Source organism: Antrostomus carolinensis, unplaced genomic scaffold (assembly GCF_000700745.2).
Source record: "Antrostomus carolinensis isolate BGI_N321 unplaced genomic scaffold, ASM70074v2 scaffold23626, whole genome shotgun sequence".
Classification (NCBI taxonomy): Eukaryota; Metazoa; Chordata; class Aves; order Caprimulgiformes; family Caprimulgidae; genus Antrostomus; species Antrostomus carolinensis.
The window spans coordinates 5,542-20,732 of NW_010320177.1; the positions used below are offsets into that span (position 1 = coordinate 5,542).

Genomic DNA, 15,191 nt, shown 5'->3' on the forward strand with positions numbered 1-15,191 from the left:
ACCCTCCTTTGCCAATACAGAACCAGATTCCCAGCAGTATCCAGTACAACCAGCACTTGCCCGAGTCTTGTCTGTACCTGCACCTCAGCACTGCTGCCTGATCCTCTATGTAGCTTTTCAGATGTTTACAGAAGTCACAGGCTTTGCCTGAATTCCACCTATGCCATGGCAACCTGTCAAGCCCCACCCTGATTAAAGTTCTAACTACTAGAATTATTTTTATTAGGGATGTCTAGTTACACATGCAATTTAATTACAAGGACCTGGAGTTAATGCTTGCCTCTTAACAGCTTGATCATGCTGAATGCTTTAAATCACATGCCTGTATTAACACCTATTTATATTAATTTACTAATCCATTTCAGCCAGCTGCCATAGGATGATGGATTAGATGTTACTAACTTAATTCTGTTAGCACAGAACAAAGTGATCTTGGGAAGTGAGGAAGGTTGGCTTTTGAACTCTCCTACAAGCGAGGAAGGTTGGCTTTTGAACTATCATACAATGGAAGCCCATTCCTTCCTGTAAATGTCATATAGGGACAGCACAACTTTTCTTCAGAACTTTTATCAGCTCTGAAAGTGATTTCAGTAGCAGCCACTTACTGAGAGATAACTTCCCTTTTAAAGATGAAAATTTTATCTTGTGCCTAATGCATCTGACATTGAGATAAACAGCTTTTGTATTCAGAATTTGTTGCCTAGTTGCCAGCCACCTTCCCCACTCCCTCATCAGCAGTGTTTCAGCTCTAGTCTGAAATTATTTTAGGTCCAGGGCCTCAAGCTTCAATCCCCAAGGAACTGTCTTAACAACAGGACACACTACTTGGCAATCATCTGTTTTAAACAGCAATACATTCATTTTAAAAGGCCATAGTTAAGCAACTTCAGTTCACACTCACCAGCACAGAGCCCCACGGATTCCAGAGAGCTTTGATCTGATCCCAGCACTGTCTTTCATCCTTCAGCTTACTGGTGGGGGTAAAGCCAGAGGACCATGCTGGAAGTGCTCAAGCACCATCTCTTTAAGACTATGAAAGTAGAGTCATAAGTTAGTAATAACGAATAGCTTCACACACCAAAAAAAAAAAAGACACCAACACACCTGTAATTAAGAACTTACCCAGACAGGATTGCTGAAACTCCAAATCTCTACTCTCAAGCTGCATTTTTTCCACTTATCTCATCTCACTGGAATGTACTCCATATATCTGGGGCAATTTATTGTAGGAAAGTTCTTCACACAGTTAATTCTGAAGGCTATTTTACAGCTGGAACAGGTCAGCTGTTTTAAAGTACTCTGCCAGAACAGAGGTGCTTATACCATGTCAGTTTTCTTCCCTCTCTTGAAATTTACATGCACACCTGAGGAAACTTCATTCCCTCTTAAAACATAACATACAACATTGTAAACATTAAAATACTTCATACCATATTTTCAGTTCAGTAATGCCTCAGATGAATTTCAGAGCAAAATTAAAGCCTTATCAATAACACAAAGTAGATTTTTAAAGTCCTTTATTAATCTGAATATAAAAAGACAGAAGTCGCCTACGATATAGGACAAAGCTCTTGCTTCATGAGGAAACAAAATTTTCTTTACAAAGTGAAAAAATAAATACCCTCTTAGAGTAAGGTTTATATGCTAATGTGTCATAAAAAAGTAGAGTTTTAATATTTTGACAAAATGTCTGTGCAAAGAAACAGATGCATAAACACACATTACTGCTACATTAAGGCAATATGAAAAGTATAGTCAGAAAAATTCAGTAAAGTGACAGTGTACTTTTCTAGCTTTGATTAAGCCAGTATTGCACCCAAACATGGTCTCTAGTTCCCTCTGTACCCTGGAGAATACACTAGGAAATCTGAGCCCAAAATGCCCAAGTAGGGGGATGGAGATTAAAAACATTTTAGCAGGAAATTACCTACCCAGTAAAGATGTTAACTGAAGAAAGCATTTAAAATTATACACAACCCTTACTTTAGAAATTAATGGTACATGTTTAATAGTTTAAAATCAGTCTCTAAAAATAAAGCCAACTTAAAGGGCAGCTGATTGTAGCTCCTGAGACCACCAGCTAAATTGGATGTGGGAAACCTGGACGTACCTTGCCCACAGAGAGGTGTGAATGAAGTCCCATAATGGTGCTTCTGCGAGACACTGCCAAACAGAAGATTATCCTGACCCACCCTCAACACTTTCAGATTAGCAAACTCTCATCCTACCTTTCCAAAGCTATTCTCTCTGAATTGTTTTCTATTTAACAGAACTCTGAATTAAACACAGCTGCTTGATGAAGCCTTGTAACTTTAGTTTAAGAACCAATTTTTTTTAAAAGAAGTTCTCCTCTCTAAAGCCATTTACTAAAAGCAGAAACTATGAGCCATACTAAACTGATATTGGTAAAAGCTAGTCTTACTATTAAAAGAAATTGAGTGATTGTACTAAAAAGGATTTAGAGAGTGTAAAACAAAAGGCTGCATTGCTCTCACAGGGTACATCGATACGTGCACACCACATTTCTCCAGGGTTACCTAGCTTTTTGGCAACACTGCCATGCTACAAACTTATGCATCATTCTTCTTTTAAGTAACATGAATTATTTTCAATTCTGCTCTCAAAAGTTATGTCCCAAACCATTGTTGGACATGCTGAACAAAATATTTATGTTCAAAAATACAGTATTTTTGCTTTTGATCGTGGATAGGTGCCAGAGTGATTGCCTTCTTCACAATCAATGGTTGCATTTCAGATTAGTGCAGTTTAAGAAGTACATGATGGGTTTAAAGTGTGTACGTAGATCATATCACAGTCAGATTGAGAAGACTGGTGTGGGTTGGCAAGTACACATGCTGGACATGCTCTACACGAGATCTGCAAACAGGACACGACTGGAAAGGAAAAACATCAGGAAATTAGTTTACTTCATATTTTGAGAGTCTCTACACTTACTGGAGATTCCCCCTCCATGCACCCAGTAACAGAGCAATTTTCCATTCTCTCCATATTTAAAACAAGGTCTTGTGTGAGAAACATGCAGCTAATTCTTACCCTCGCTGCAAAGTCAGTTAGCACAGCTAAAACTTCACTTTCCAACACATCATCTAAACAGAACATTATCTGGAATTAAGTTAAACTTATCAAGTTTTACTAGGACATCAACATAAACATATTAACCCATGACTTAAGGATGCAGAAAACTAAAGCTTCCACACATTTGCTAACTCACATCGAAATGGCACTGCAGTTACCTGTAACTGGGCAGCACAGGTCTTGCAGCATACTGTGTGGCCACAGGGACAAAAGGTCGAGTTTATTTCTTCTTCACAACACACCATACAAAGCATGGACTCCTTCAGCTTCCGCAACTTCTCTTGCAGAGCTTTTGTTTGTTGGCAGCTCAGTCCCTCACAATTGTCACAGTTCATGCTACTTTCTGAAGACTTAAGGGGAGAACTTGGTGGTGTTTGGTCACTTCTTGAAACAAGATCCACAATGCCAGCATTATAAAGAGCTCGTCTTGCATGATCATAAACTTCTTTTGATGTTCTTTTAATGTCAAAGACGTATTTTTTACCAAGATTAATGTTTTCATTCAGGAATAGAGATGCTAGGTGGCCCTTTAAGTCTCGACTATACTGCATCATGACAGCACTTGTGACAGTGTCACACCTATAAAACAATAGGACAAATGCAAACTTGGTTAGTCAATACCAATAAACCTCCCTCTACAATAATCTGTTCCCAAAGTTGAAATAACAGCACTGAAATTAAAGTAAAAAGAGTAGTCCAAGGTAATATTTAAGCTCTTGAATGCTGTTTGTATGCCAACTCTACTTTGAAATGCATGAAATGGAAAAGTGATGGTTATTTTACATCTTCAAAAATGTGAAGTGTCTGGTAAAATGGAGTCAGCCTATGGAAGGGACTTCAGGCTTTATGCTAACATATTTCTGAAGTGCAGTCAGACTGCTCCTGCTTAAGCACTTCATTCAAATACCACGGAGAAGAGCAGCACCGGTTGACTCGAGTGGCAATACTGACCTGTAAAACGCATGCGTCTCGGTAATTGCTCTATAGAGTCCACTTGCTGCCCTTGTACTGATCATCTTAAACAAGAGAACTACACTATTTCCAGACTCCTTGGTAACAGTCAAATATACATTCTTCCCAGACTGAGTTGCCATTTGAACAACAGGGTAAGCAATCCTAAAAAATGAATATGTAAAAAAAGAAAGAAACATTACTTAGCTTTTAAGGATAAGGGCATTTTCCACAAACTACTCAGGGTGCACTTCTATCAGAAGTTACAATGATCTCCAACTGTTGTCTGTAACGCTGGACTGAAGATGCCACCTCAAAAATATATCTAAACATCAAGAATATTAAGGCCAGTTGCAGTCTGGATTAGAAGCAGGTAGTACCCTCAGACCCTACATTCCAATAGCTCCTTTCAGTGATTAATAGAAGAGTTTTGTGTATTTATGTAAGAACTAGAGCATGCTCAGTATTTCTGATAAATGGAAGACAAAAATGGTTCCACGAAACACATACCTGTTGATAGGACTGAAGTCATCCTTACATATGGATATGCCTTCAGGTCCAACACCAATAAGGAGTTTCTGTCCTTCACTATCTCTCACTGAGTGCCACTCTACCCCGTAGTTCTCCAGTGCTGTAACAATCTGTAGAACCTGGTATTCAGCAGAAGCTTGACTCAGGCCTTCCAGCTCCTTGTGCTTTGCAATAATGCTGTTGATAGAAAGATTAAGGACAGGTGAAACAACTCAAGTATGTGCCATTACTGTCAGCAGCTTTTTTTTTTTTTTTCCCCTCAAAAATACTCATAATTGAGCTTAAAAGCAAATGGAAAGCAGAACATTAGTTAAACATTCAGGTTGTATTTTGACCTCCAAAGCTATCTGGGTTTTTCTGTTGTTTGATTGGGTTTGTTTTTTATTTGTTTGTTTTTTAACAACACAAGATACACTATAGCATCAGCAAGTAAGGGCATAACAAAAACTTATGCTTTTAGTCTCCAAAAAGGAGGTTATATATCACTGTGCTCTTTTTACCTCTCCAAAATGGTAGTGGTGAGCTCTTTTGCACACAACTCTTCATAGTTGTACTTGGCAGTGTTCTGGTTATAATCTCCAAACTTCATCTGTGCCAACAACGCACTAAGTTCAACTGCATGCTCTGAAGAACACTGAAGATTACCAGAGAGAAGATCTTCTTTTATATGCAAGAAAAACATATGCCTGCAACGCAATCAGAAATGTTTGCTTACACAAGATGTTAAAAGATGTTTGTAATCAAGATATGTATCAAATAACATCGCAAATATGTTTGGTAACCATTAGGTTGGTAATCAAGAATTTGCAGTGAATGTATCAAGTAAAGAAAGTCTGGCACAAGGGAAAGAAAAGGGCCTCCATCTCATTATTCACTTACACTGAAAGATGAGGCTACAGCTGAAGAGAGTATCTAAAAGTACTATCAAAAGAAATGAGCACTTTAATATCACGTTCTTAATTAAGAACTGCTTTAACTCCTAAGGCTACTTAGTAATTTCAATTCAGTGATTAAAATATCAAAGAAATATATTTGGATTAGTTTCTTACATTTAAATTTCTTTGGTTGCTATTTACAAATTATTCTGCAACACAAAAGCATATTTGGAAAGAGCAGCATACACACTTCTACCATGCAACAAGAGAAGCCATACTTTCTCTACACACAGTTGAAATGCCTCTGCCACACCACAGTCAGAGGGAAGAGGGTGTTTTTGCCAGTGACATGATGAACAGAGTAAGCTGAAACATCTGGAAAAGCATCATGGAATAAAATACAAAAACATCTACTGTGTAAGCATATTTGTCAGACCAACCTTTACATTTGAGATCAAGGCACATTTGACAACTAGCTGGGAAATTCACAAAGCTGCTTTTAATTATCTAATAGGTCAGTTAATTAGACAAATTAAAATTTTCACCAACACTAACAGCAGCTTGCTCATTTCCCCAATAGTCTACTTCAGCTTCTATAAATTCATCCTTATCTCCCCACAGAGAAGACAATAAACATTTCTGAGCATTTGTTCTTAAGACTCAATATATTTATGGAAACCAGATGCAGAAGTAGTTATGTACCACTGAAAAAGTCTTTCAAGAAATGAAGCCCAGTACCTACTGGGATATGTCTTAGTTTACACAGTAACGAGACATTTACACTTTACTTTTCTAAAATTAAGTGTAATCTACTTTTTTAAAAAGCAATAATGAATCATTTATCAAGTTGAAGATGCTAGTAAGTGATTAGCTCTCCTTCCAACAGGAAATCTGGATAATATCTGACGTATATCTCATTGCAGCACTCCGCAGGGCAAACAGAGCTACTTTTTCAGCACTATGAGCAATTATGTAACTTGCAAAATTTCTGTTCATTCTTAGCTCTACAATGATAAATGCTGCAGCTAAGAAAATAACAGCCCAAAAGATGCACTGTATGCAGAACTTCTACAATCAGGAGAAAACAGGTATTAAATTATGCCATATGCTGCCCCACAAACCATTTCCTGCAGCAAGTCACAGCTCCAACACCTCCCTTTACAAGCAGTTTGAGGTATGCTACAGCTTCACTGCAGTTGTGACCCAAGTACTTAATTGCATCACTCTGATGTCTAGACTTCAGTCTACACTTCAGCAGTTGCAGCTGGGGTCTGGTGGAAGCCAACATCCTCCCTCTGTGCAGGATACCTGTTTAGGTGGCAAGAGGACCAGAACTTCAGACAGTACAGCTGCCTCCACTGTTACCACGTTATTCCTTGTGTAGGCTTTTCTTGGAGCAAGTCTCAAACCTCTGCTCCAATCCTTTTTTCCTCCCTTGCTAACTCAGAACTCTTTTGGCTTGGGCCACGGAAAGGCCTAGCTGTAGCTTTTAAAATGCACAGGTTGTACACACTCCTTTTGGGGCTCAGTCCATAAATCCAGACAAAGTATTTGATGAATTACTAAAACACTGTGGCCAAAAAATTCAAATAGTTGGCATTTCCCTAATTCCAATCAACATTTCATCAACGTAAGATTAATGGCTTTTCATGCACTTTTGGTTAATACCAAAACAGGTTTTCCAGTCATTATAACGATGTATTAATTACACATACAGTATTTCAAAGAAATATCTGATCATTTTATTCTTATTAGCTGAGATCTGTTCACAACTACCACACCTAAATATTTGTACCTTCAGTTTATTTTATTTGTACAACAGCACTGACTACTCAGTCAATCCTCTGCCCTTGCTGGGAAGGCCTTACTGACATCAAGAGAGGAGCTGAAAAACAAAAGACTGCTCCTGCAAACACAGATGCATTACAGAAACCACAGCAGGGGCATGGCTTGTCACATTCTATTTCTAAAAAGCACAGGTAGACAAACAAGTTTAAGGTATAATGTGAAACTGCAGCACAGCAGGTAACATGCAGTCACTGCCCGTAACTGGCTCCTGTCGCACAGGGGAAATCGTCTCACAAGGACCAAGCTACTCTGCATTTTTCAGACAAAGGGGACAAAGTTATGGCACATGTAAGGGACAGTTATTGCAAAGTAACCAAAGCTATGCAAGATTCATATGGGAAGCTACTTTGTCAAGTCAGAGGAAAAAAAAAAAAGACAGAAAAACCTGTATTTAACAGTTCACATCACAAAGTCATTGGCCTGCACCTAAAAAGTCCCTTGCTGGCCCCCGCTTACTGACTAAACCACATCCATAATAGGTCAGAAACTAATTAACATGGGACCTGACAGTGAAATTAGTTTCTGAATGACAGTGAGCGACTTCATACTGATGCTTTACAGCAGCTGCCCTGAACCAGTTCAAGTAGCAAATCCCCTGTTGTGGTTTTGGTTTTTGTTTTCATTTTGCACCCTTAAGTGTGCTTGAGAAAGGAAAAGCATCTAGAAATTGGAAGACAGTGAGGGTTACAAACACTTTATACATCTGAAAAAGTGATTCTGATTGGCACAGAGTCTGATTTGCCCATCCAGCTTATCCAAGATTGCACTTCTCCAAAGTTATATTAACATCCATTGCAAAATCATACCCCTTCAAAGCTCAAAACATGACACCAGCCAGAGTATGATTATGAAAGCAGATTTTTCTTACTACTTACACAAAACTTAAAAAGGTCTTTTGATCCTTAAACAGAAAGGCAAAAGAATGTGCTTTTATTGCTGAATACAGTCAAGCAAAGCTAAAGCATTAGGAGCCTTGAGGCAGTTCTTTATCTAATTTTGCAGAATCTAAAGGACTCAGATTGGTCATAGAAAACCTGGTCATATTACAGATTTTATTAGTTACCAGAAAGTATTTATGTATTGTAAATTAAATTGTGACCTAATAACTTAGTAGCACTCAATCCACTATCCCTCCTCTCTAGGAATCTATAGATAGACACAAAAAAATTGCTAAAGCTTTCCCCACTTCTAAAGATACTCAGGTTGTGCTGTAAAATGGTATTCAGTTTTTCAAGGCATTATTTCAGTGTTAGTATTTTATGCTTAATGGAATTTTTACCTAGCAAGTTTTAAAACAGTGAGCTGTTCCAAACCTGAAAACTGACCTGGTTGTAACTGAAGTCAATAAAGGTTACACTTCCCATACTGCTGGCAAAATGTCTTAGTTTGACCACTATATAAGAAACTAACTGTTTTGTTTCTGCATCATTCACCACCTCAGTTATGACACATTAATATTACCTCTCATAACTTTGACAAGCAACTCAAGTCAGACAAAAGGTGTGTTTCCTACCTCCCTGCCCCAATATTCTCTTAGCACATTCTGCAGCTTTTTACTACTCTTGCCAAAGTTTCATTTCATCTTTAAATCTTCCTAGAAAACAAGTCTTCACAACTCTGAACTTTACCAACTATCATGGCTCCTAGATATTCCTGTATACTCAATTACAGAACATTTCCTTTGAGTTTGGTAGTTCAAAACAGTACATGGAAATACTGACTAGAAGATAAAGCATCAAGTTTGCCAAAGATGTACTCCATCAGTCACTGCCCAAGCAGAATTTCTTCCTTTCCAAAGGAAGAAAAAAGTAGTTTAGAATTAGAACAGGATCACATGTTTTCTTCAAGCACTAGCTGCACTGGTGATTTTATATTAATTTAGTAACATTATTTTGCCCCAGTGTTTTTCATACAATTCAAGTTCTATGTGCATATTAAAACACCCAATAAAATCAAGTTTACAGTGTGATTAACGTATTTTAGTTGCACACCAATAATTTGATACAATTAGGCTGTATGATTCCAGCAGACAGCCCATTTTACACAAAACTACAGGTACCAAACTAAAGTCACACACCTAGATATCACATCAATTGCTTTTTGCCTCCCTCTGAAGCAATTTATTCAGGCTGAGTGTCCTGAACACCACTACTAGAATTAGATGTCAGTATTTCACTACAACAAAACTCCTACAGGAGGCAATTCACCCTGTTAGTTATTGCCAACTGAATTTGCAGTAACAGCCCCACAAAATAAAGGGTATGAAAAGTGTAGAGCATATATAATACAAGATTAATTTCTTGTTAACTCATGGAAGACAATTATGCACATCAGGATTCAAAGTTCTGCACTGAAAACTTTGTTTCTGCTACTTTAATCCAGGAAAAGAAAACAGGACAAACAGAAATCTAAGGACTATATTAGAAGTGACAAACCCCAATCCTTTACCAATAAATCTAACTGTATATGACTAATCTAAACTAGAACTATAGCCAAAATAACCCATTCTCTTGACAGACTACAGGTGAGAATCTCAGCATCAGAGACTTCCCCAGGAAGTCTCTGTTCTCTTTGAGGTGACACTCTTTACCACAGGGTGAGGCTCTTTCCTACTGTGAAGTAAATTTACAACTCTCTGTAGTGTAAAAGAATCAAAATTAAGAGGCACTAATTGTTCTCCCTAAAAATACATTGATAAAGATCTCCTAGCAACAGAATGTCATTCTGGTTTTAAAAGCAGATATAAGGCTGCTCCATATGAAAAAGCAAAGCCACTCACAGTTACAATCCTGTTCCTCAGAATCTTTGTTTTTATTTGCTCTCAGCAGAGTGGGTGAAAGGTTACCAGCTGCAATTCAACTGTGATTTAAACAAACAGATCCATTAAACTTACCCTGGTGTCTGTTACAGCAGACTCTTTTATGGCATTGTAATAAATACCATGACACTGCTGTGCTGTAGGATAACACAACATTTGTCTTATTTTCTACCTACTACATGTATCTAACCACTCAAAATGTTTTTACAAGCCAGCTCTTTGTTTTAACTGATTCATCAGTATGACTGGATAACAGTGCAAAAACAAGGTACTTTGTAAATAAAATTCAAATACTGGGAAATATCACCCCACAACTTTCAACAGCTTCCAAAATGATAATCACCTATCAAGGCTGGCAAAACACAGCTCTTTTGAATGCTTCACGAGGTGGTGTGGCTTGTTAGAATCTCACATGTTATTTTAAACAGTCATGGTTTACATATGAGTGTTTGATTTTCAGTCATGTTATGCAAGACACATAACTTTGCCTGTTTTGAAGTACAGCTGGGTCAATTTTACATTGCTCAAGAAATGATTCACTTGAATATTATTTCTACTTTTGTGCAAGCACTGCAATGTTGACTTTATCCTGCCAGACTTCTCCTGGACAGCAGTTTGGTATGATTTGCCTCTGTCACTCTCAGCAAACCCTCTCACGGCTCAGGTGGCTGCAAGTCCCCAGACCTCTCGGCCACACGTCTCACAAAGGAAGCTTTCAGCCCGGCACAAGCTGTTTCTGCCCGGAGACAGAGGCGGAGGCCGATCAGGAGTGAGAGCTCCCGGGCGGAGCTCGGCCAGCCGCGGTCACCCCCAGCCACTGACCCGCAGTTACCCCGCATCGCGCCGCACCCCCGCTCCACCCATCAACCCTTCGGACAAAAACTGCTTTTTACTTCTTTTAATCACTGTTGCACTACCTATCGAAATACAGAAAACAGCAAAAATTCACATGACATAAGCCAGAGCTTATGATCTAGGTCCTGGGGGCTACGGGAAGGCTGGGGGGGGACTTTTTACAAAGGCAGTTAATGACAGAACAAGGGGAAATGGCTTCAAACTGGAAGAGGGGAGGTTTAGATTAGATATTAGGAAGAAATTCTTTGCTGTGAGGGTGGTGAGACACTGGCCCAGGTTGCCCAGAGAAGCTGTGGCTGCTCCTCCCTGGAAGTGTTCAAGGCCAGGCTGGATGAGGCTTTGAGCAACCTGGTCTAGTGGAAGGTGTCCCTGCTGCTGGCAGGGGGGTTGGAACTGGATGATCTTTAAGGTCCCTTCCAACCCAAACCATTCTGTAAGTCTATAAGTAAAAAGACAGCAGTCTTTAGCAAGCCAATGCAATTTTCCACTAAAAAAAAAAAGCATAGTTATTCAAACCCCTCTGAACAAGCACACTATTCACATTTCAGACTTGTTTGTAAAACTCTAGATGACAGCAGCAGATTAATTTTGAATTGCATTCTTGCACTGAAGCGCTTTCATTCCACTGAAAACAATTCTAAACTACAAAATCCTGTGGTGAAACTCAGTACTAGGCAGTCAAATAAAAAATTTGAAATTGAGATCCAAAGAACAATTGAAATAAACCACTTCTAACCCTGTAAAAGGAAATAAAGTGTAGTAAGGAGATTTCCCCCGAGCGCCTTCCCCCCCCCCCCCATAAATTCTCCCATTCTCAAAGCACTCAGTGAAGGTGGTTTGTTGCCATAGTGGTCAAATGTACAATTAGAACCTGCTCTGCCTTTGCACTCAGTAGCAAGAAAGCTCCCTTGCATAATAAGATTAAAATGCATGAGGTTGTGATCCCACCGGATTGCACACTGATTAAAGATAACAGCAGCAGAGGTTGATGTTCACTTGCCAGCTCAGCTTTTCACACAGCATGTAGAAACTTGAACATTAAATTCCTACAAGCAAACACACACCCGAGTTTTAAAAATTCAAGTGCAAGACAAGGAGCTCTAATTAAGCAGTACAACTGGGGCTGACAAAGCTTCCAAAGTATACAGAAAGAACTGGTAACAACTCCATCACAACATTCACTATTATCATTGAGATGAATCATACCAATAAAATTTAGAATTACTCGCAGGTTCCCAGGTTTCAAAAGCAGTCTCAACATGCATCTAGCTTATATGTAAACACAGCATCACAGGCAGCAAGGAAAAGACTGGGAGACTTCCTCAGCACCCTTCACACAAGGGACCAGCTAGAGGAAACCAAGGATACTCATCACTTCCTTCATCAACCAGCACACTGACTTTGCAACTAAAGGTAAGAAAAAAGGTGTCAGCTGTAACTGTACAGCTAGTCCTTGCAATTGTATTCTATGATTTATCTGTTGATTTAAAGTTCAGGGACAGGTTTAACAGGTTTTTTTTTGTTTTCTCCTTGATACCACACATGCAAACTAAACATGAATGCACAGTTATCTGCATATGTAAATCCTCAAGCAGACCAGAGTAGGAAAAAAGTGTAAATCTACCAAAACTCAGCGTCAACACCACAGAAATAAATTAACCACAGGCACTATGGAATTCTAGGTCTGCTACAGGTAGACTTCTGGGCATACAAAACTAAAGTCAGCTACTGCAAACTATTTTACAACCTGTGTTTGTTTTTAGCAAGAACACTGAAATTAACAGAATGTAGACTGAGCAGCTTGCTGAAGCCTCAGGACTATTCGTGTTTGCAAGACAGAGTGACATTAAATACCGCTTTCAATGCCTGTAGCTCTCCAAAACTCTAAGTAATTATTTCCAGAGCAGGATTTTAATACATCTCTTCTGATGACTGAGTCTCAGTTAATTTTAAAATTGTGAAAAATACAAGTTTCAGATTAGTCTTAATACATATAAGAAATATGTCTTAATACATAAAAGAAAGCTTGCCCCACCTACAACCTCTTAAAGTCATCTTTATAGTGGAGAAGTAGTAGCTACTTTGATGTAGGTAAACAAGCTGTGTTACCTTTTAAGCTACACAACCTGCCTTCTAGGCCCTTGGGGGGCATGTTTCACCAGTTCTAAGCTCTCTATCCTTGCACAACCTGCCAAGTCTTGCATTGACAGTGTTGGCAGCAGGAACACAGGTGCCTGCAAAAACCTTGTCAAGTTGAACAAACATTCATCAAGGACAGCAGAAAAACACCTATCATATCAGCTTTAGGTTTCCTTCGATTTACCCTGATGTGGTCTGTGTGTGGAGACACATCCAATATGCTCAGGTGAGCAGCCTTACTGGGTATGAAATTGTGTTGCTCCTTTTATTCTACATTAAATCCGTCATTATTTGGTTTTAGACTTATTCTCATTAAGAATATTTACATAACAAGACAAGTTTCTTTAAAGACAGTACTCCAAAAGAGCCCAAAGAAATGCTTTGGGTAGTAGAATTTATTTTTCCAAAATAAGGTACATCAAAACTGGAATTTGGTTAGAATGCATTTGCTGAATTAAAGCTATTATATAGGACAACTGTGGTCTAACTCCACAGCATTCTGGAAACATCAACCAGTTTGATGAGCTGAAACCGCTGCCTCCCAAAAGCCTCTCTCCTGCACATTAGTTAAAAAAATAAAACAATATATGCATGCTCCTAACTCAAAACCTTTTCCCTACGAAATAAACACCAAACCATATCATCAGCCTCTGACCAAATTTTTTAAACAAACATTCTGTGCAGAAGCACCATGTTGATCCAGGGTCTTAATTCTGAAAGTACCAAGTTAAGGTGAGCGGTGAAAATGTGTTTTGGCATCACCATACAGACACTGGTTTTCAATTTGCCCCATTTGGATTAATTGTACTATCTAAAACTAATAGGAAAAATTAGTTGAAAGGTCAGCATTAAATATATGTGCTCAGCTTTCTTTAAAGGTAACTTACTTGCCATTCGTGTGACAATCAAACTCAAGGAGTACAAGCCAGTGTTCACGACTAATCTGAGAAGACCAATTCTTACAGCTGGATAAGCCTATAACAATTTCGTTAAGAGGACTGGCCACAGAAGAAGCAAAACAGCTGTTTCTTTTGTAGCCTCAAAGGGCCTGTAGTTATTTGAAAGTTACTGTAACATAACACCAGACAAAAAAGGAATTCAGCAAGTTTTTTTGCCTGTGGGAGGAATTGTTTCCTGCCTTTCTGTACCAGCGGTTTAGAATGACCTAGAGTAACACCACCGAGCAGGGGTTACTATCGGACATGCAAACACCACGTAAATAATTTGCAACTGGTAGCTTAGTTTCTTCCACTTCCAGCACTAAGTTCTCACGCAATTACCTACATTTATTACTTACTGGTAGCTACACAATAACTTACCAGGTTTGTTTGTTGGTTTTGGGTTTTTTTTTTTTTTTAGAAAAGGAAGAATACATTTAAATAACGCTAAGGTTTTAAAACAACACAGAAAGTCAAGCAAGATCACCAGAAGATGGAAGAAACAAAACCAGTGTGTAATCACTTTTGTAAATTACAGAAATCGAAAAACAAAGTAATAAATTAAATCTACTCACAACCATCTTTCCCTTACCTGGTCTGTTCTTGTAAGATAAGATGCGGCTCTACAAAAAACTTGACTCTTAATTTCAATCGGTAAGGGGCTAAACCATCCATCTGCTGGGAGATCCTGTTCCTCAAATTCAGCCACAGATTCTCCCCTTTGCTGCCGGTGAACTGCAGTCCAAAATAATCAACCTCTATGATTCCCAACCTTCGGCAAACCTGAAAGAAAATAAGTCCTTTATAATGAGGCTACAATATAACAGTGAAAAGTATCCCCTGAATCAAGTTCCAGACGGCTCACTTAGAACATAAAATCCTGCTGTAAGCACCTTTATACAAAAAGATTACTTAATTATTCACATTTTAAGCCACATGCAAAACAGCATGTAGACAAATACTAATAATAAACTGGGGATTTTTTCCACTAGTCAAAAACAATATAGACTTCCACGGCCAAATGCCTCCCCCCTCCTCATCCCCTGGACGGGCACTAAAGAGGGTCAGTGGATTTCCAAAAGAGGAGAGAGTATCTGTTATTCGACATCACAAGCCAACAGCACTTTCTAAGCAAGAAGG

General features: G+C 38.7%; 1 protein-coding gene across 1 annotated transcript; it reads right to left on the reverse strand.

The window, feature by feature from the left end:
* Positions 1–1,504: 1,504 nt before the first annotated feature.
* Positions 1,505–14,831, reverse strand: MYLIP (myosin regulatory light chain interacting protein). Its single transcript, XM_010169529.1, has 6 exons — positions 14,644–14,831; positions 5,079–5,264; positions 4,558–4,755; positions 4,048–4,212; positions 3,255–3,675; positions 1,505–2,894 (listed from the first exon to the last, which is right to left on the reverse strand). Exons 1-6 carry the CDS (start codon positions 14,724–14,726, stop codon positions 2,805–2,807), a joined length of 1,143 nt encoding a protein of 380 aa, XP_010167831.1. The 5' UTR covers positions 14,727–14,831; the 3' UTR covers positions 1,505–2,804.
* Positions 14,832–15,191: the final 360 nt, after the last annotated feature.

Excerpts from the sequence above, each read along its gene's own strand:
- MYLIP (XM_010169529.1), bottom strand. The coding sequence starts at position 14,726 with ATGGATGGTTTAGCCCCTTACCGATTGAAATTAAGAGTCAAGTTTTTT. Across the intron at positions 4,756-5,078 it reads ACCACTACCATTTTGGAGAG|CATTATTGCAAAGCACAAGG; the intron begins GTAAAAAGAGCA and ends TTCTATCAACAG. Across the intron at positions 3,676-4,047 it reads GAGACGCATGCGTTTTACAG|GTGTGACACTGTCACAAGTG; the intron begins GTCAGTATTGCC and ends ATTGTTTTATAG.